Source organism: Lynx rufus, unplaced genomic scaffold, assembly GCF_022079265.1.
Source record: "Lynx rufus isolate CCGP_SWC_20201006 ecotype Redwood Valley unplaced genomic scaffold, mLynRuf1.p SCAF_15, whole genome shotgun sequence".
Lineage (NCBI taxonomy): Eukaryota > Metazoa > Chordata > Mammalia > Carnivora > Felidae > Lynx > Lynx rufus.
In genome coordinates, this window is record NW_025814829.1 from 22652924 (window position 1) to 22676030 (window position 23107).

General features: G+C 39.2%; 1 protein-coding gene across 1 annotated transcript in view; it reads right to left on the bottom strand.

Annotated features, from left to right (window-relative positions):
* PPP1R12B (protein phosphatase 1 regulatory subunit 12B) overlaps positions 1-23107 on the bottom strand; it is a 126257-nt gene that overhangs the window by 79972 nt on the left and 23178 nt on the right. The window contains exons 2-6 of the mRNA XM_047076677.1: positions 15893-15983; positions 11122-11325; positions 9059-9248; positions 8859-8971; positions 6859-6900 (exon numbers count right to left, since the gene is read on the bottom strand). Coding sequence (XP_046932633.1) covers positions 6859-6900; positions 8859-8971; positions 9059-9071 — 168 coding nt within the window. The 5' untranslated portion in view covers positions 9072-9248; positions 11122-11325; positions 15893-15983. The remainder of the gene's footprint in view (positions 1-6858; positions 6901-8858; positions 8972-9058; positions 9249-11121; positions 11326-15892; positions 15984-23107) is intronic.

The window sequence follows — 23107 nt, forward strand, 5'->3', positions numbered from 1 at the left end:
CCTGGGCTACTTCTCTGACTCTCCAAATAATTAATTCTTTGTGGATAAATTAATAAATAACTTCAAAATCACATGATTCTAAGGTCAATGGATGTATTCCAAAAGCCTTACTCTGATGCAGATTGAACCTGCAGATTTGGAAAACAGTATGAATGAATTTCGATCGTCTCTATTTAAGTGTATTTATTCATGTTCACTTTATGACTCTAGGAGGTAGCTACCATGACTATCCCTACTTTACAGATGAGGAAACTGAAGTATACAGCAGTTAAGCAACTTATCCAAAGTAGTTCAGTGGCCCAAGGAGTCTACCTAGCTCCTGGGTCTGCACTCTTACCCACTATGCTATATTGCTTGTCGTAACAGTATATCACATGAGATATAGAACAGATAGAAAGATTCCCCTGAAGGTAGTACAACTGCCATGGACTAGGAACCCAGCGATGTGATCCTGGCAAGTTACTTAATCTCTCTGGACCTCAGCTGTTATCTTTAAAATGAGATGTTTAACTAGTTACCTAGAAGTTTAAGGCTCTTTCAGTTCTAAAATTCAGTCTATAATTGCCATTGTAGACATTACAGAGCTAACTCAGAGTTTAGCATCTGGTAACACTCAGAAATAAGTTTTCAAAGAAACCCTCTTATTCGTAAGTGAAATGGAAGTGCTAGTTATTCAAAGATATAATAAAGCTGAGGAAAATCAGGCAAAGCAAAGGGGACCAAAAGCTGAGTGAACTTAAAAGATCACCTGCAAAGATGGTTAATCAATAGAATTCTTCTGATTAAACAAAAAAGTCCTAGTCATATTCCCAGAGCTAACTACTAAGATTCATCAGTTCTTCCCCTTTGTGGTTCTTCCCCTTCTCACATTGAGTTTGGGAGTGTCCCAGGACTCTGTCTTTGGATTTCTTCTCCGTCTGCTTTCATTCTCTTGTGATCTCATTCCATCTCCTGGTTTTAAATACAATCTATATATTTATTGACATTCAGTTCATATGTCCAGTCTGGACCACTCATCTGAACTCCAGACTCCTACTGCTAAGTCTTCTCTTGACATTTCCATGTGGATGTCAATCAGACATTAAATTTAACACTCCTAAAACCCAAACCACATGTTTGCTCTCCCCCCACCAAATCCATTCCTTCCACAGTCATCTCTATTTCAGTGAACGAAAACTCCATTCTTTCAGTTGCCTTAGCTAAAAGTTTTGGTGTCCACCTTGATCATTACCCCTGCCATTTTTTTTCACCCTATATCCAATCCAGCAGCAAATTTCATTGGTTCCAATTTCAAACTATATGCTAAATATGAAAACTTCTCAGCAGCTTTACTACCCATTCTCACTTTGGTCTAAATCACCATTAAGTTTTTCCCTGGATGATTCGTAATAGCCTCCTAACTAATGTTCCTGCTTCCACCCGGATCCCTTTAGAGTATATCCTCCAAATAGTAGGCAGAGGAACTCCTTCAAATATTAAGTATAATCATGTCACTCTTCTGCTCAAGACTCTGCAGGGGCTACCCACTCATTCTGATCAAAAGCCAGAGCCTTTCCAATGACTTATCAGTCTCTGCCTTTGGGCCCTTCTGCTCATTCTGCTCTACCACACTGGTCTTTTCACCTGTCCTCAAGCACGTCAGCTGTGCTTCTGCCTCAGAATCTTTGCAAGTGCTGTTCCCCCTGTCTAAACTCTCTATTCCCATATGTCCACATGGCACCCCATCTTACTTCCTTTCATTCTAGGCTCAGATGATGCTTTCTCAGCAAGGTCTATCCTGACCACCCTACTTATAATGTCAACTTCCTATCCCACTCAGGCACTTCTGATTCCTTCCTATCCTACTCTACATGGGTTTTCCAAAAACACTCATCACCTTTTCACACACTATTTACTTCACACGCTTACTTATTTTATTTATTGTCCATCTCCTCCACTAGAATGTAAACTCCTTAAGAGCAGGGCTTTTTGTTCATTGTTGCATCTCCAGTATCTGGAAAATTGCCTGACTATAATAGGTACCTTAATGTACTTGTTCAGCAAGTAAATGAGAGGAAGGTTATAGAGGAGAAGGCAGGACAGAATGGGAAATGCATTTAGTCACTTTTGGTAGTAGAGACATTCCTGGCGCCAAGTGGCTCCAAAGGCAAGTTTTATTTTCTATTAAAGCTTAGTTCAAAACCAAGTTTTGGCAGCAAATTTCTATACGCTTCTATCTTTTATTTCATTTGGAAATCTTACATTTAATGGCTTACTTCCTTTGGTACACTTTATCAACACATCTCTCCACTAGCATGCCACAGCCTTCCAAGGCACATACCTTAATATCCATGAATTAGTAATTCCTTAACAATATCTCCTTTACCAATGCATTTTGAGGGGTGATGAGCAATCCAGATCTACTATTCCACCCTGGACTGGGAAAACTACATTGCTAGTTTTGAGGGTGAGGTTTCAGTGATTGTGTTCAGACTGACTTGCCTAAAAGCAACAGGGCTGGAGCGAAGGGATGCTGAGGGAGGCATCTTGTACGGAAATTCTTACTTCATGAAAGATATAAGTACCTATCTATGTCAAGGACAACAGAGGAACACTGATATTCTACCCACTGACTGAATCTTCATACTCAGAGTAGGCTTTTTAGTCATCCTTCAAGGAGAAATTCCTTCACTTAAGGAAGTGAGATACTTCTAGCAAGTCATTTGGAACACATAATCTGTTGAGTAAAAAAACCAAATGGATAAATAGGGAATGCAGAAGGATGTAAGCCCCAATTTCAAGTCTGTTTCACTAAAATCAAATAAAAAGGTTCCCTGATGCAGGGGTACAGGGTGTTCAACCAACAGAGTCTTCATGTCCCTGAATACTTCTTAACTTCTTTGGGTCTCAGTGTTCTTAACTATAACACGAGGTCCCTAACTGAAGTTATCTCAAAATTCCCAAAAGCTGGGAGGCAAGTAACTTTACTACACAAGCAGTGTTCTTTCAAAATCCCTCTAAAACAAAAGAAGCTGTCTACTGTTCAGCTTCTTTAGGGCACCATTCTGTTCATCAGCATCTTTTCTGTTGACCACTTGTGCCCTCTAGTGATAAACTTAATTACACAACAGAATTGGCTTGGCAAACAGTCTGCTCCAGAGGAGTAAATGGGGGAAAACAACAAGAATGCAGTAGATAAACTCAGTGTTAAGCAAAAGAAAGGCAGGCCAAAGAGGTAGGTAAAAAAAGATGGAAAGATGCCAAATGGCCATCACTTTCTGCAGTGTGCCAACGACTGTGCCTTCCAGAACAAACATTCAGTGCAATTACCTCTAGTAAAGAATACAAACACAGTCCTGAATATGTAATTTTTTTCACGTATCACTGGAATACCCTTCTTCCTCACATTAAGATCTAGATACAGTTTCTTTTTTCACTTAGCGAGATAATGGATATATTAAGACTTCTGGGAAATATCTACTACATACCTATGTGAATAATTAACAGATGTGCTTTAAACACACCTGACAAGGAGGTGCTAAGACATTATATATTCATTGCCAGTCTCACCTGTCCATGGATTTTCCAATGGAAATGGGTTCTGACTAAAACTATGTAGTATGCCGGGCTTAAGCAAAATCCCCAGCCTTCTAAGGATCATTCCTTGGTGTCCCCACCATAAAAATGCACGACTGGTCTTTCTCTTAACACGTAATTGATAACAAATATCAGGGCCCTTCCTGGCAATAAATCTTATCTGTGTATAAGTGCTGGTTACATTTTTCTAGCATGGGTGCACAAAAAGAAATGTATTTCAACAATACCAACTGGGATTCAGGTTAAACAATAGAAAGGTCTTCTTAACCATGCTGTTGTTACTGATACATGGGTGAGAGGTCAAAGAATCTTCTTCTGAAATCTTTAAAAGGAGGAAACAAAATCTGTACTTAATTCTAACCCTGACTGGAACACAAGATAGGGATAATAACTAGTAAAGTTTCCTTTCTACTCCTAAAATGAAATATGACTGTATGTTTCATATATATGAAATGCAAGGACAGGCAATACTAATCCATGGTGATAGGAATCAGAAGAGTGGTTGCCTCTTGGGACAGGGAAGGGAGCATGAGGGAACTTTTCAAGGTGATGGAAAAGTTCTATATCTTAATTCGAGTGGTCTTTACATTGGTGTATACAACTGTCAAAACTCATCAAATAGTACACTTAAGTTCTGTGCAGTTTATTGATTGTGAATTATATCTCAAATATATATACATTCGAGATATATATTATATATATGCCAGTCTTGGGAAGAATTAATATTAATTTTAATTAATTTACAATTTATAATTGAAAGCATTTTATAATAATATTTTATAATATTTATATTAATTTAATATTATTAATTTTAATTAATTTAATATATAATATACAATATATATAATATATGTATATAATATATACATTATATATATGTGTGTGTGTGTGTATATATATATATATATATATATATATATGTATATATATGCCATAGTCTTGGGAAGAATTACCTTTAAAGAAAAACCTTTAAAAATAATAGATTCTGCCATACTTCAGGAATAGGCTAAGAAAGAGAAGGGTGCTGTCATGACCTCAATAGCATATATAGTTTCACTGAACCAGAAACCAAGAAAAGAAGGAACCGCCCTGCCTTCTCAGCAGTATCCATGCTGATTAGCTAACAGTGCCATTTCAACAGAATGCCCCCTCCTTTGGCTGGCTCAATTCCACTGCCTGATGGAAAGACACGGAAGTTGGGGAGGAAGAATGGTCCTAAGATATTACTGATCGCCTTGAAGTAGAATTGCAGCAATTTACACTGGGCCATGGCCAGGCCTATTGCTCTGTGGATCCATATGATGATAATGGCATCATGCCTGCTAGTGTTAGAAGAGAGTACTTGGGAGAAGAACAGTTAAGTGTGTTTTTTTTTTTTTTTTCTTCTTCAGTTAAGTAATGTTAAAGTTGTAACCCAATCTAACAGAAGCCAGACAGGACTAGGGCTGGGCTGGTTGTGCTCACCTGGGCTGGCCTACCTCCCCTCACACAGTCTGCAGCCCGAGGAGATGGTGGGGCCCAGATGGGTGTTTCATTGAAATAAACTTGAGTCATCAATCAAGCAAATGTATGCCTTTTAAAGGATTCCTCACCCTGCGCTGACTTGTCACCAGTCTTTCCTTCTATGTGGCTGGTGGGGATGCAGGTGGGCCTGTACCAACTCTGGCTTGCCGGCATACATTCAAAGTGACCATTCTAGAGATAACAGACTATTTATTCTTCTCTAAGGATTCACATTGGAGTCGGCTTGACACATGGTAGACACTAGTAGATGCCTCAAGCAACTGGATGAGTGAAATGTTTCTCAGTCCGACAAATGACTTTCACGTCAAACCTCAGTAATCTCTGCGATTCCTCACCAATCAGAAAATCCTTTCTAGAATTTTCAGTCAACTGTCCTAAAATGAACTTCTCTGGGAAGCACTGCATCAAGAACATCTTAGCTTTCCTTACCTGGTGCCCTATGTTAGGATTTTCCCATGCCAAGTGCTTTGGAAAGGTGGAGACACAGATTTTCACTGACAAAAGACATTGTGTCACAACAAAAGCCGTCCTTGTTGGTATTCCCTTTATGGATTTAAATGGCCTCTGTAACCCTCAAGGGATTACAGTCCATTGCAGTGCTCTATAATCTATTATGCAGATCCTCTCTTTAGGTATCTTATAATTCCCCAAAGCAACTTTCCTACATCCACTCTGTGTCTCCAAAAGCCTTTCCCAGCCCCCCTTGAAGAACTGAAGAATTACTGTTATTTGTGCATGCAAATAACACACACACGTATACACACACACACACACACACACACACTCACACATCCTGCTCCAACAGAACCTCTTTTGTGCTATTTCCACCTGACACAGCTCATCTTTGTGAAGTCACCTAGCTTCAACCAAGAGTAGGCAATTCCCACCTGTGTCACCATTAGTCACCTGGGCATTGCTTTTTGGAAGGCCACTACTGACTGTTTTGGATCTTGACTAAAATATAGGCAGGTCAATGGCATAATATAGCATTTTTATCTCTTCTGCTAAGAATGAGTTAGTTGTCAATTTTCAGGATGGGTTATCAAATACATTCTGAGAACATACTTTCAACTAACTGTAGGGTACAAGAAGGCCATCTTTTTACATAATTTCCAATAAAAATGTACATATAGTCTCAATTCATTTAGTCAAAACCACATTCCTTCCTGAACAACAGTACTAATAAGGGAACCACTAACTTTCTGTCATGTTTGAGTGGCTTTCAGGAACCTGGAGTTTCAAGAAAGCTGGGCCCGGGCTACGCACCACAGAGAAAAGTTGGATGCTAGGTTGGAGTTGTAGAAGAGCCAAGGGTTTAATCTTATTTCAAAGTCAAATATAAGTAGCTTTTGGATTGTGTAATGTTTGCATTCTTCACATTTATGTTTCTTTCTATATATAAGTATAGATCCATAAGAGAAATAGTATAACTCTTCAATTTTCTTCCAAAGATTTCCAAGTACTTTCTATAATCCAATAACATATTCACAGGAGAGAAAAAAGACAGATCCTACAACTGTGTGAGATATCAGCAGAAGGCATAGAGAAACGCAGGAAACTTGCTCAAGAGCATGGGCATTGTTACAGCAACTGAGACAATACCACCAACCAACACCCGCCACATCTCTCAGAGCGATGTCTACCTCCAAACTCTCCCTCAATGCAAATCTGCATAGGGCCTGCTCTTTTCTATTAAAAGTGTATGCACATGAGAAAGGCTGAACCAAAAGGGACAGGCCTCACTGACTTGCCACTTACCAGTGCTGCTTTTACCTCTTCAGACACGTCAGTTTCATCTTCCTAAAAAGGAAGGAGGGAGAAAAACAAGAGGACCATGGTCACAGACATCCTTGAAAGCAACAAGGTCAGCTCCCATCAATTATGCATCTTGGCATTTCAAACATAGGCAATGAGAACTGACTGCCAAGTGACGCTCTGTTACTGCTGCTTTTAACAGCCGCCAAAGGCAGACAGCTTAGGAATATTGCCTGTCATTAAAAACGTCAAATAAGCCATAGCTGGAAAAGGGGGGTCATTAAGAAAGACAGACTTTATTTCATCTCTGTCAATAGTTATCTGTTTGGTCCTATAAAAATGAGATACTTTTCGGGGTGCCTCGGTGGCTCAGTTGGTTAAGCGTGCGACTCTTGATTTCAGCTCAGGTCTTGATCTCGTGGTCATGAGATCGAGCCTTGTGTCAGGCTCTGCGCTGACAGCACACAGCCTGTTTGATTCTCTTTCGCCTTCTCTCTCTCAAAATAAATAAAAAATAAATTTGAAAAGCTTTTTTTTAAAAAAAAAAGAGATACTTTTACCTAAAAAATAGTTTCTAACAGATGACTATATACCGTCTCATTTCTTGTCTCACTGAATGGTTCATCTAACTTTCAAATGATCATTGGTATTCAGGGACCTCCTGATTATTGGTCACTTGAATTTTTAAAATGCCAATAACAGGGGTGCCTGGGTGGCTCACCTGGTTGATTTGCGCTCAGGTCATGATCTCACACTTCATGAGATCGAGCCTTGAGACAGGCTCTGCACTGACAGCATGAAGCCTGCTTGGAATTCTCTCTCTCTCTCTTTCTGCCCTCCCCACTACCACCCTGCTTGCACACGCGTGATCTCTCTCTCTCCCAAAACAAATAAACAAACATTTTTAAAAATGCCAATAACAAAGCTGAGTGAGAAGGGTATAGAAGAGGGGCTCCTGGGTGGCTCAGTTGGTTAAACATCCAACTCTTGGTTTCGGCTCAGGTCATATCTCACGGTTCCTGGGTTCGAGCCCCACCTCAGGCTCCATGCTGACAGCATGAGGCCTGCTTGGGATTCTTTCTCCCTCTCTCTCTCTGTCCCCCCTTGTTCACTCTCTCTCTCTCTCTCTCGCTCTCAAAATAAATTTTGTTTATTTATTTACTTTGAGAGACAGAGAGCGAGCAGGAGAGGGGCAGAGAGAAAGGGAGAGAGAGCATCCCAAGCAGGCTCCACACTGTCAGCACAGAGCCCAACATGGGGCTCAAGCTCATGACCCATGAGATGATGACCTGAGCCGACAGCAAGAGTCAGATGCTTAACTGCCTGAGCCACCCAGGTGCTCCTCAAAATTTTTTTAATAACTTCTCTTAAATAAATAAACTTAAAAAAAAGAGAGAAGGGTATAGAACAAGAGGGCGAATTAAAGTACTGAATGTGTGTTTGCAGTTAGTAAGCACTGGTACATTTGTCTTTATTTTAAAGCCAAAGTTAATCTAGTTCATATTGTTTCTTTTCTCCTCCAAAAGAGTAAAATTGAGTCAGATGAACTTGTGTTACAAACAGATTTTAAGCTCCCTGAAATTCTTGTAATGCTCCTAAAGTATTTTGTTAGAGTCTCTGCTCATATGTGATATTAAGATATTGTTGTCTACCTGCATGACTTTTGGGCAATATTAGGGAGAACGGCTGATATTTGACAAGCTTATTCCCTTGTTATATTTGCTTACATGGTTGTTGTTGATTTTCAGTTTTTTTCATTCTTCACCAATTATTTACTGAGAGACTACTATGTGCCTGGTTCTACTGTTCTAGGCAGTGGGCATGCAGCCAAGAATACACCAAACGAGTCCCACACTAGGTGAGTCTTCTCTTTCCTCAGTAATGTGTCTTGATAATCTGCAAGATTTATGGGACCACATGAGGGTCTCTCTTTTTTAAAGTCAACATAAAGGACAACAGCCACGGGTGAAGTGATATGTCCCAGCATGGACCAATCCACTCACATCCTTTGTCCAGAAATTGATGCCTGTGCCTCTTCGTCGTTCCTTGGGCCTCCTCCTCTCACGGATGGACAGTCTATTAGAGGACTGATCATCCACATCTGCATCTTCACTCTCTGGCCAGAGATAAAACAAAGTGTGATCTTAGGAATCTGGGGCAGGCACACTAGCAAGGAGCCTGCATATTCTGAAACTCCACATACCATTTTTGTCCATTTCTTTTGCAACTGCAGTGTTTGTGGTGGTCTCTGAACTCTCAGAGTCAGGGACTGAAGATCTGCTTGTCCGTAGCAGATGGGAACTGGTGTAGAGAGTGGGTCTTGATGCAGAAGGAGACACTGGTGTTGTGGGTTTGTCTGGCTGAGCTGAATACCTCAGGCGACGATAGACAGGCTGGAAATAATCCACAGGGTGAGATGTTAGAGGTCAAGTCCAACCAAATGATAAGGAGAGCAGGCTTCTTAAAGAAGGGCTTGTTTTCTATACCAAGACGCTTACTAATAGTAGATGCTCAATAAATAGCCACTGAGCTGAACTACAGTTAGTTAGTTAGCCAGAAAGGAAACAGCTTCTGGATTCCTATTCTGATAATACCATCATGTTGATAGCAGCCCAGCCAGGAAAATTTTTCCTAAATCGACCAAAGGGCACGAGGTAACACTAATCTTGTTAATAAAAATTCCTTTGATTTGGGAATGAAAATAAGAAGAATGGTGGCCTTTTCAAGATGGAGCACTGAAAGGCAAGGTTTTAGTAGAAAAATTAGAAGTTCAGGAATATGAAGAAACAATACAGTTACCTGAGAACAGAGACCAAATCTAAGCATTCTGCAAATTTTTGAATATTCTACCAAACTGCCATAACAGGCTTACTGAAACTTAAAAAAATTCCCATTTTCCCCTTTCAACCTTTTTTCCCAACGAAAAAGACAGAGTCTGATAATAAGCCTTAACTTGGTTTATTACAGATGCACAGATAATTATTGCTACATGTAGAGATTGTATACTTTTTTGTTTATAAAGACAGAAGCAATAAAATACAGTAAGCTTTGGAATCTGACAGAACTTGTTCAAATTCTAGCTTCAGCACTTACTAGCTGTGTGGCCTTGAATAAGTTACTTAACTTCTCTGAGCCTCAGGTTCCTCATATGTAAAAGAGGGATAATATCTTCCTTAGAGAGGGCTGTGAGGATTATATGAGATCATGTACGTTAGGTGCTTAGAACAGTAGCTAGTAATAAGTACTCAATAAACAAATAAACAGTAGCAGATAAAAAAAAAAAAAACAGAAAAAAACCAAAATAACCTTAGTTAGTTGATACAGCTTAGCCATTCAGCAATGGACCAAGGGGATTCCTTTCTCCTCTAACTATGGTAATGGTAAAATTTAACATCCCAATTGAGACACTTCTCAGAGTGAAGATGAATGGTATCGCTAATTACAGAGATAACAGGTGTAATATGAACCATCCGAGGTAAACCGGGAGGAGTTACGTTCACCCTAAACATAACCCTATTTGAGAAAGGGAACAGAAGTTAACATGTCTACCTCAATAGTGACATCTTGTGGCATGGGACTGAGTGGTGCTTTGTAAAATCAGGTTTGTAGGAGTCTAGAGAACAATATAATCATGGCTGAGAGAGCACTCTGGAGCCTGACTGGCTATGTTCAAGTTCTTGTTTAACCGCTTCTCATCCGTGTGAAACACTGGGCAAGTTAGTTAACCTCTTTGTGACTCAATTTCCTCATATTTAAAGTGAGGGCTCAGAGGGCTGTTTGAGGATTAGATGAATTAATACATATGAAGGAGCTGAAATAATGCCCAGGATACAGTAAACACTCAATAAATCCTCACATTTCTATTTGTATTTTTATTATACTGTAACCTCTCTTTTTAGGATAGAAAGACGTCACTAGTTTAAGAATTAGTTAGCTAAACTTACTGAGGTAATCATTTCACTATACATATCAAACCATCATGTTGTGCACCTAAAACTAATAAAATGTTATGTGTCAGCATTTCAATGAAACCGGATAAAAAATAAGCATTAGTTAACTCCAAGAGGAAACAAGTGATCACTTAAGGACTGATAGCTTGAGTTCTTTCAGTCACACGGGTTTGCCAACTAGAGACAGACATTATCAGTGTCTTCTAGGAGTTGTCCACGATAAAGCAGCACAGCGCTTGACTGATCAGTGAGGAAGGGATTCCCCACGTTAATGTCCCTGCTTTTAGCACAGTACACGCCCGCAAAAGTGACTTACCTCCTCATCCAGACTCCCGCCCCAGGGTTGACGGCTCTCGCCAGCTTCCTTTGCCGGGACTGCTGAGGGCTCATGCTTCTCTGTGCTTCCCTCAAGCCCTTCAGTGCCCGCAGGCTTCTGGCTAGGCTGCTCCTGAGCTTGCCGTTCTGCCCTCGACCGGCTGAATGTCCTTTCTGCTTCTTGAAGGTCCGTTAGTGTCACGCCCTGGGAAAACGGCACAAGGTCAGGGAAGTTTCACTCTAACCAAGGAATAACTCTTTTTTTTTTTTTTTAATTTTTTTTTTTCTAACGTTTATTTATTTTTGGGACAGAGAGAGACAGAGCATGAACGGGGGAGGGGAAGAGAGAGAGGGAGACACAGAATCGGAAACAGGCTCCAGGCTCTGAGCCATCAGCCCAGAGCCTGACGCGGGGCTCGAACTCCCGGACCGCGAGATCGTGACCTGGCTGAAGTCGGACGCTTAACCGACTGCGCCACCCAGGCGCACCAAGAATAACTCTTAATAAATGAGCAGGGAAACCGCCTTAAAGATCTGGTAGTACCAAAGTCTAGTATCAAAGCTCCCCAAATGCATGAGGCCATTTCAAGCAAGATATGCTTAAAAATGAACACCTCAGTGTGCAAAGAGCCCAGCCTGAGTCTAGGTACCTTTCAAATGCAATACTTAGCTTTCCACTTTGAGTTCCAGGAAACAGGGCAACATTGATGCCCGTCTGTTGTAGATGTACTTCTCTCATACCCCTAGTTTGCAACATCTTTGTTTGAAAGCTCCATACCCTCCCAAGAGAAAATAGTTGTCAAGAGAGATTCTCTGAAGAGCAGATACTAGAAAAACTTAATTTTACTTATGGGAAGAAAAACCAGCTCCAAAAAGGTGAAAGTTCAGAGCCAGGCTACAACAACAACAAAAGCCAGCCAACCAAAAACATGACACGACCTAAACTAGCTTTACTCTAAGATGATTTTCTAAGTAACTCCAGGAATGTCACACAGAAACTTTCCAATAATTGATATTTCCCTCAGGCTCTCAGGAGCAGCCATACGGAAGAAAAGCAATTAGGAGGCATCTGTAGAAAAAGGGAGAAAGAGAGTAAGGACCAGAGTGAATGGATTCTAACTCAAGCAGTTATATGCTCAAGTCCTCAGGAGATGGGAGTTCTAAAGCTGGAAGGTAGTTGAGCAGGTACTATATCCACAACTTGTTTGTTTGTTTTTAAACTAATCATGAATTTAGTCACTCACTCTCTTAATAAATTACTAAGTGTCTTTAAGCACTGGAACTACAAAGACAAAATGGTTCCTGTACTCAAGAACCTTTTAATCTAGTGGAAAAGCCATAAGAAAGCAGTTGGGTATAATGGAATGTGAGGTTTAAGACAGAATATATGATCCACCAAATTCCGTTTCTGAGAATTTACTCAAAAGAAGTGAAAGCAGGGTCTCAGAGAGATCATTTGTTTGCCCACGTTCATAGCGGTATTATTCACAACATACAAACGGTGGAAGCAACTGAAGTGTCCACCGGCAGATGAGTGAATAAACAAAATGTGGTACATACAGAGGAATATCATTCATCCTTAAAAAAGAATGAAATACTGATACATATGCCACAACTTGAATGAACCTAGAAGACATTATGCTAAGTGAAATAAGCCAGCCACCAGAGGACAAACACTGGATGATGCCACTTGTATGAAGTACTTAGATTAGTAAATTCATAGACATAAGAAGTAGGATGGTGGCTGCCAGAAGCTGGGGGGAGAGACGGAATTATTGTTGAATGGGTGTGGAGTTTCGGTTTGGGAAGATAAGAAATGTACTGGAGACAGACGGTGGTAACAGTTGCAAAATAATGTGAATTACTTAATGCCACTGAACCACACACTTGAAAAATGGTTAAAGTGGTAAATTGTATGTTTTGTATATTTTACCACAAGAAACTAAACCGAAACAAAAGTCAGTCTTGGTCCTCATGGAGGTTACATTCCAAGAGGGGAAAACAGAGAAATAATAATCAAGCAAAAATAAAACAACAGCTGTCATAATTACTATAAAGGAAGGATACTTAGCCTATTTGGGGAAGGTCAGGGAAGACGAGGGTACCTTTGTGGCTATTTATAAAGTCCCCTTTTCAGTCCTCAGCTTTCTTACTTGACCTCTGTAGTATTTAAAACTGTTACCTTCACCTTTTACCTGGAAACTGACTCTCTCTCTCTCTCTCTTTCTTTCTTTCTTTTTTTTTTTTTTTTTTTGAGAGAGTGCTAGCAGGGGACGGGCAGAGAGAAAGGGAGACAAAGAATCTAAAACAAGCTCCGCGCTGTCAGCACAAAGCCCGACATGGGCTCGAAGCCACCAATGGCAAGATCATGACCTGAGCTGAAGTCGGATGCTCAACCGACTGAGCCACCCAGGGGCCCCTGGAAACTGACTTTTCATTTACTTCTATACCGTTACTACTTCCTGGTTTACTTTCATCTCTCTGGCTGCTCCTTTTAATTGTGCTTCATCAGCTCATCGTCCTCTGCCTCCTTAATGCCAATTCACAGCTTTCTCTCCCTTCTCCTCACCACTGCATGCTGCGTTCAAGGTCTTGGTACTCCCAGCTTGGACTACTGTAATAGTTTCCTAACCGGTCTTCTAGTTTCCTGGCTTCACAAACATACTTTTGCCTACCACTCCCATCAGTTCTCTGTGTGGTGGACTTCCACAAAATATAACACAGATTATATCGGACTCTTCCCTACTTCAATGGCTCCCTTAGGAATTTTTTTTCTTTTAAAAACATCTTTATTGAAACAAACTCACATATCATAAAACCCACCGTTTAAAAGTACAGGCATACCTCAGAGATATTGAGGGTTTGATTCCAGACCACTGTGATAAAGGGAGTATCACAATACAGCCAGTCAGACAAATTTTCTGGTTTCTCGGTGCATATAAAAGTTATGTTTACACTACGTTGTGGTCTATTAATTGTGCAACAGCATTATGTTCAAAAAACAATGTATATACCTTAATTAAAAAATACTTTACTGCTAAAAAAATGCTAACAATCATCTGAGCTTTTCAGTGAGTCATAATCTTTTTGCTGGTGGAGGGTCACGCCTTTATGTTAACGGCTGCTGACTGATCAGGGTGGCTGTGGCAATTTCTTACAATACGACAACAATGAAGGAAATGTGCTGCGTGGGTTGACTCTTGCTTTCATGAAGAATTTTTCTGTAGCATGCGATACTGTTTGATAGCATCTTACTCACAGTAGAACTGCTTTCAAAATTGGACTCAATCCTCTCAAACCCTGCCACTGCTTTATCAACTAAGCTTAGATAGTATTCTAAATCCTTTGTTGTCATTTCAATAATGTTCACGGCATCTTCACCAGGAGTAGATTCCATCTCAAGAAACAACTTTTTTCGCTCACCCATAAGAAGCAACTCCTCATCTGTTCAAGTTTTATCATGAGATCACAGCCTTTCATCCTGTCTTCAGGCTCCACAGCTAACTCTAGTTCTCTTGCTATTTCCACATGTGCAGTTATGCATCTCACTGAACTCTGAACTTTCAATTTGTGTGTTTGTGTGTGTATGTATATATGTATACACACACACACACAGACACACACACACACACACACACATATATATATATATATATATATATATATATATATATAGACAGTACCTGCAAAGTGCAATAAAATGAGGTCTGCCTGTATACAAGGCAGTGATTTTTAGCATATTCACAGACTTGTACAACCATCATCACCATTTCATTTCGGAACATTTTACCACCCCAGAAAGAAACTCCACGTTCATCAGCAGCCCCTCCCCATCCCTCCTTCTCTCCCACCCCTGGCAACCACTAATCTATTTTCTCTTTCTCTGGCTTTGCCTATTCTGGGTATTTTCATATAAATGGAATCATGTCTGGTTTCTTTCACTTAACATAAGGTTTTCTTAAGGTTCACGCACATTGTAGCATTAACATGTATGAGTACTTCATTTCTTTCTATTGCCAAATAATATTCTACTGTATGAATATATAACATTTCGTTTACCCGTTTCTCTGTTAACGGAAATTTGTATTCTTTTTTTTCTCCAGTTATGTTAACTGCTTAATTTATCTGGTCTGCTCAAAGGTTCAGCTTGTGCCCACTACCACTATGCCTGCTAAGGAGAGCTGAGGCACAACCAGCCACACAATGCTAAACCTTGCTGCAGCTGGGAGCCCAGGACTCAACTCTACAGCAAGCCTGCAAGCTCCACACATGGAGTTTGGTATGCGTAGCAAGTTAACTCTACCCAGAGTTCAGAGATGACCCTAAATTTGGGATTTGGGCTACTGTGAATAATGCTGTTATAAACATCTATGTACAAGTTTTTGTGTGGACATATGTTTTCGTTTTCCTTGAGTAGATACCTAAGAGTAGAATTGCTACATCGTATGGTATCTGTATATATAACATTTTGAGGAAGTGCCAAACTGTTCTCCTTTAGGGATCTTAAGATGTGGGTGGCCCCTTAAGCACAAATGGAATGATGAGTCTTGTGAAGGAAAGGAGATAAACCTGCTCTGAACCTGGAGATATAAAAGTGAGAGTGGGTAGGTGTAGCTATAACTTCATCTGATACCACGTAGTGTAAGATTTAAGACAGGTGAAAACTTTTACTACAGTGGCTGGAATAAGGCTCTCATCTTACTGTTTTTTCATCATAGCTCCAACAGAAAGGAAGATAGACAAAATGACATAAAAAAGAAGGTCACACTCACTTGAGTAGACCTTCGAGTCTGCCGAGCTTGTCTGGAGCGTGCTTTCCGTAAAGATTCTGCTTCCTCATCCCGTACAGGAGTCAGATATGACCTGCAAAGAAAAAAAGTAATACCAGAAGTAAGATCTTTGCTACCTGTACTTGAGGAATGACAAGGGACTTCCACATACTGAAGTGATTTCTACACTCTAGGAATGAATTTGGGCAGAATCAAAATGATAGAAACGCTATCAGTGAAAATGGCATAATCCAACACATTACTTTTAAATGTATTACTTTTCATGCAGAATCATGTCATCTGTGAAATGAGAATTTCATTTCTTCTTTCCCTACCCTTATAATTTTTATTTCTTTTCTTGATTTAATGCCCTGGCCAGAACCTCCAGGACATGTTGAAAAGGAGTAATAATAGTAAGTTTCCATGCTTTGTTCCTGCCTTCAGAGAGAAAAAGCATTCAGCATTTTATTACTGTGATGTCTAAGATTTCTGTAGACACTGCTTCTCAATTAATTAATTGAGAAGTTAATCAATTATTTTTTAATCAGTGTGTGTCAAACTTATCACATGTGTTTCTTCCCCATATATTGAGATTATTATCATTTTCCTTCTTTTTTTGTTACTAAGGTGAATCACATTGAATAATTTTTGAATGATAAAATAACCTTGAATTCTTAGGATAAGCTCAACTTGGCCATGATGCATCATATTTTTTTTAAGAAATATTTATTTTATTTTATTATTTTTTTAAAGTAAGCTCTATGTCCAATTTGGGACTTGAACTCACAGCCTTGAGATCAAGAATCACATGTTCTATCGAACGAGTCAGCCAGGTACCCTATACAGATTGACTTTTATATAAAGTCAGTATTATTTAATTTAGGATTTCTCCATCCCTGTTTATTAGAGAAATTGGTCTATAATTTTCCCTTCTTATAACAACTGGGCAAGTCTAGAAATTAAGGTTATAAAAGTTAAGAAGTGTTTTCTCCTTGTCGATTTTCTATAAGAATTTATGTAAGATTAGGGTTGTTTCCTCCTGGAATAATTAGTAAAGTGCACAATGAAGACGTCTGGATTTTAAGTGTTCTTTAAAAAAATTTTTTTTAACATTTATTTATTTTTGAGAGACAGAGCATGAGCGGGGGAGGGGAAGACAGAGAGGGAGACACAATCCCAAGCAGGCTCCAGGCTCCAAGCTGTCAGCAGAGCCTGATGTGGGGCTCGAACTCACCAACCATGAGATCATGACCCTAGCTGAAGTCAGATGCTCAACCGACTGAGCCACCCAGGTGCCCCTTAAGTGTTCCTTATGGGAGGCTTTAAATGAGGGGTTCAATTTCTTTGATTGATTTAGTTAGGCCTAGTCAGATGTTCTGTTTTGGTAGTATTTGTTTTTCAAAGAACTTTATATTTTTACATTTAGTGGCACAAAATTGTTCATAAAATTCTTATAGTATATTTAAAACATTTTTTTAATGTTTATTTTTGAAGCAGAGAGAGACAGAGAGTGAGTGGGGGAGGAGCATAAGACAGGGAGACAGAAACTGAAGCAGGCTCCAGGCTCTGAGCTGTCAGCACAGAGCCTGACATGGGGCTCGAACCCACGAACCATGAGATCATGACCTGAGCTGAAGTTGGACACTTAACCAACTGAGCCACCCAGGTGCCCCAATTCTTATAGTATATTTTAATTGTCATTTTAGTATCTGTAGCAATGATTCTCAAATTCTTTGGTCTCAGGACCCTTTTACATTTTTAAAAATTACTGAGGACCCCCGAAGAACTTTTGTTTATGTGTATCTTTTAATATTTACCTTAGCAGAAATTTAAAAAATATGCACTTATGTATTTAAAAATAATCAGCCCTATTACAAAAAGTTACATCAATAACTTATCTTTTATGAAAAATAACTGTATTTTCTAAAACAAAAAAATTTAGCAAGAGTCTTTATTTCATTTTTATAAATTTTCTTTAGTGCTGGCTTAATAGGAGATAGCTGGATTTTCATACATGCTTCATTCAATATGTTGCAATATGGTGTTTCAGTTAAAATATATAAAGAATATACAGTCTAGCACAGGTTTGTAGTTGGAAAAGGAAGGAGTATTATAATAGCTGGTAATTATGGACATTTTTCCTTGATACTATACCAAAACTGAAGTGGTAGTTTCTTAAAGATTAGCAACAATGTGGAATCTGAAACCATGTTAATTTATTGGTCTATTGGTCTATCTTGCACTTTGAATGGACCTTCTTACCCATGCATGACTTCGAGTTATTGTATACTGGTCCTTTGGAAAACATTGGTGCAGATCTTCCAAATGGTGACACATTTCATTACAGAATAATAATTTTATAAGTCACATTCGGTAACATAGGGGGTAAGTTCCTTGACGTTGGCCTTGGCAATGATTTTTTCGGATTTGATACCAAAAGCAAAGGCAACAAAAGCAAAAATAAATAAGTAGGACTATATCAAACTAAAAAGCTTCTGCACAGCAAAGCAAACCATCAACAAAATGAAACGGCAACTTACAGAATGGAAGAAACTATTGGCAAATCATATATCTGAAAAGGGATTACTGTCCCAAATAAAGAACTCATACAAATCAAGAGGGGGAGAAAAATCTGATCTCACTTACATGTGAAATATTAAAAAAAAAAAAAAAAACCAACCTCAGAGATATGGAGAAATGATTTGTAGTTAACAGAGGCAGGGAGTAGAAGGTGGGCAAAGTAGGTGAACCTGCTCAAAAGGTACAAACTTTCGTTTATAAGATTAGTAAGTCCTGGGTATATACAGTATGGTGACTATAATTTACAATGCCGTTATTATGTATTTGAAAATTGTTAAGAGAGTAATTTTAAAAGTTCTTATCATGAGGAAAAAATTGTAATTATGTGTGATGATGGATGTTAACTACACTTAGTTGTGATCATTTTATATTTATTAAATTACTAAGTTTTACACCTAAAACTAATACAATGTTATATGTCAATTATATCTCAATAAAAATAATGGAAAAATAAAACATAAAAAATCATTCTTTAATATCACCTTTAATATTTTATTAAACATTTTTTTTAATTATTTTATTTTTTTAGAGGGGAGGGTAGAGGGGGAGAGAGAGAAAATCTTAAGCAGGCTCCATGCTCAGGAGGAGCCCGACACAGGGCTCGATCCCATGACCCTGAGATTATGACCTGAGCCAAAATCCAGACCTGGAAGCTCAACCGACTGAGCCACCCAGGTGCCCCCACCTTTGAACTTAAGACAGTCTTTAAATATTGGGAAGCAGCAGTCAATAATACCACTCATAATGGGCAGACACAAGTTACCAAAATTCTAATTTCTGCTTGAAATTTAAAGTTTTTTTTTTTAATTTTTTTTTTTTTTTCAACGTTTATTTATTTTTGGGACAGAGAGAGACAGAGCATGAACGGGGGAGGGGCAGAGAGAGAGGGAGACACAGAATCGGAAACAGGCTCCAGGCTCTGAGCCATCAGCCCAGAGCCCGACGCGGGGCTCGAACTCACAGACCGCGAGATCGTGACCTGGCTGAAGTCGGACGCTTAACCGACTGCGCCACCCAGGCGCCCCTAAAGTTTTATAGTTGGCAACAAATACTTTGTGACAGTCTCACTTTCTTCATTTTCAAGAAAATGTCTGCTGAATACCCAAGTCTGGAAAACCATAGCCTTCCCAGTCATTCTTTAAAGTAAAAATGGGGGGCGCCTGGGTGGCGCAGTCGGTTAAGCGTCCGACTTCAGCCAGGTCACGATCTCGCGGTCCGTGAGTTCGAGCCCCGCGTCGGGCTCTGGGCTGATGGCTCAGAGCCTGGAGCCTGTTTCCGATTCTGTGTCTCCCTCTCTCTCTGCCCCTCCCCCGTTCATGCTCTGTCTCTCTCTGTCCCAAAAATAAATAAACGTTGAAAAAAAAAAAAAAATAAAGTAAAAATGGTATTCCAGGATAAAAGTAGTCAGTTCTTTTTTCTTCCTCTGGACTCCAATTATATCTACGTTAGATCTTACTGGCCATGATCTATTCATTTATTTTGCTTTTTCTGTATTTCCCATCCTTTTCTCTCTCTGGGTTTCATTCTGGATATGTATTTCTTTTTTAAAGTTTTATTTATTTAAATTGTTTCTAGATGCAATGTAGGGCTTGAACTCACAACCCTGAGAACAAGAGTAGCACACTCTTTCAATGGAGCCAGCCAAGTGCCCCCATTCTGGATATTTTCTACTGTCTATCTAACTAGTTTAGACTAGTTTAAAGTCCATGTCTGATAACATCAATATCTGGATCTTTTGTTATTGTTTATTTTTCTTAGTCTTTTGGTAAATCAGTCTTTTGGTAAATTTGGTATGTCTGCTAATTTCTGAATTAATGCCAAATATTTTTTAAAATATTTGAATACATGTCTTTATAAGGAAAATTATAAGTGCGGGAAGTTGCCTTCTGGACCATTTTCACATTATCTGAGAGATGCAGTTTAAACAATAAAAAATATAGTATTTATCACATTTATTATTTTTATTTGAGAGAGAGAGAAAGAGGAGCACATGAGTGGGGGAGAGGGTGAGGGAGGAGGAGAGAGGGGGGAGAGGGAGAGAGAGAGAGAGAAAGAGAGAGAGAGAGAATCTCAAGCAGGCTCCACTCTGAGCATGGAGGAGACTCAATCCCACAACCCGGGGATCATGACCTAAGCAGAAATCAAGAGTCAGACCCTCAACTGACTGAGCCACCCAGTATTTATCACATTTAACACTGAACCCATCACTCCTCAGAAACTGAGAGTCCAGCAAGGTTGAGTATAACAGTCAAACACCTTTAATGAAAAATGTAGTGATAACTTGCAGCTCTGAAAGATGTCACCCTCCAGAGAGGATATTCTTTTCCTCTGGCAGTTAGGTTAAGGAAGTGATTCTCAAACTTTCATCTACATCAGAATTATTTAGGGGGTTTGTGAAATACAAATTGCTAGGCTCTACCCCTAAAAGTCCTGTTTCAGTAGGTCTGGAGTAGGGGCCGAGAATTTGCATTTCTAGTTAGATTTCTGTGATACTTCTGACATCACACTTTGAGAACTACAGGGCCAAGACAAATGACCTTAATCTACTTTGAGATTGAGATGACTGGAAGATAGCCTTCAGTCTTTGCAAGGGCTGGTCTATTTCTGGTAAGCCTTTACTTCTAGAATGTAGCCCATCAGTGGTCCCAGATGAAGGTATGGGGCCCCTCTTCCTGAACTCTAGTTCCCTCAGCTCCATGAGACTACTGAAAATCCTGCCCAGTTTCTTAGCCTTATTGCTACGGCTTTACTACTCAGCAAATGCCTCAAGGGGAAAAGCACAGACAAATGCTGGATTCACCTCTTTTTGATTTCCTTCTCTCCGGGATCTTGATCCCTCAAGTCCTCAATTCCTTAATCCAATATCTTCAAAGATACTTGTTAATATTTGTCCAGTTTTTTTAGTTATTCTCAGTGAGAGGAGTTTGTATACTAGATAGGCCATGGCCTGAAGCAGAAGTCCCCAACCAAGCTATTCATTCATTCATTCATTCATTCATTCATTCATTCATTTATTCATTCATTCATGTAGACTCCATGCCCAATGTGGGGCTTGAACTCAGCACTCTGAGATCAAGAGTCACATGTTCTACTGACTGAGCCAGCCAGGAGTCCCCAAGCTTCCCTCAACATAGATTAGTAAACGGGAATTCTGATACATTTGTCAATCCACTGTAAATTTGGTATATTTGAGTCCTTCCTTAATATGCTCCTCTCCTCTGGGTGAAATGAAAAAAATTAAGTCTCCAAATTTACAAAGCTGTGGACCAGACCCTGGAACTGATGACCACACTAAGGACTAACTCTCTATGAAATTCTGCCTCAGTTACCAACCAGCCTACTCACATGTCATTTCTACCTGCAAAATATATAGACCATCACTATTATACTTAATTTTTGACTGTTAAAAAATCTTCAGCTGGTCTACTATAAACTCACCAGTTGAATTTCCAATTCCAATTATTAAATTTTCAGTTCTAGAATTTCTACTTGATTCTTTTTAAAATAGATTACAGTTCTTTGTTGAAATTTCCCATCTTCTATTTTCTTAACGATATTAACCATAGTTAGTTTAAAGTCCACTATCTACTATCTATGCATAGTAGATAGGAGCCACAGTGAAAGAAAAAAGCTTCAAACTGGCTTATCCCACTGCCTGCTCTAGGGTTTAATAGAATGAGAGAAACAGTGTTAGTAAAAGCAGGTCTGGTAGGTAAGATCAATAACATTTTACCTGAGTTGAAGTCTTGAATATTTGAAGTCATATATGTTTTTCATGGAAACATTAGAAAACAGACAAAAATGTAAAAACAAAAATAAATGAGAATTCCACCACATGAAAATAACCCATTTTCATTCTATAACATATATGTCTGGATTGTTATCTATGTATATATCTATGTATTTAGGTTTTGTTAGTGAGTATCACATATACTATTTCGTTACCTGTGTCAATATGAAATGTTTATGATTTAAGTTGAAAAAAAAATCTAAAGACAAAACCCAGAAAACTCCAGTACTTGAATCTATAAATATTTTTGAGGAAGGAAGAAACATTTTCATTCATTTTTCTTTACCTAGATGTGTTTTCCAAGGTTCACAAAGTGATGCACCTGACCACAGCTGCCTTGAGGACGCACTAGGGTTTTGGTAGAGCCCAAGTCCTTGTACTTTCTAAAGTCTAGACCATGTGGTGAGCAAACTCTGGTCATGAGCCAAATCTGGCCTGCCATATTTTTGTAAAGTTTTACCTAACTGCGGCAACAGAGTTTAATATTTGCAAAGAACACAAAATAGCCTGCAAAGCCTAAAATATTCACTATCTGGCCTTTACAGAAAAAATTTGGCAACTCCTACACTAGGCCAGACCCACACTGAACACACCTTGCTCTCTCTGAGAAGCAAGCATTTGAGCCATCCATGAAATCTGAGTGCTATACGATTTCTATGAATCCTTATTGCTATGAAAAGAAGATAGGTCTGTGTTCACAATACAGTATAATAGAAAGTATAACAGAATCCATGGCTTTAACATATACCTCTGGCCCTCTTACATCTAGATAAAACTAGGCTAATGTCCCCAGTTCAGTGGCATAGAAAGGAATTCCAATGCCAAAATCCTTTGATTACTGTATCTGT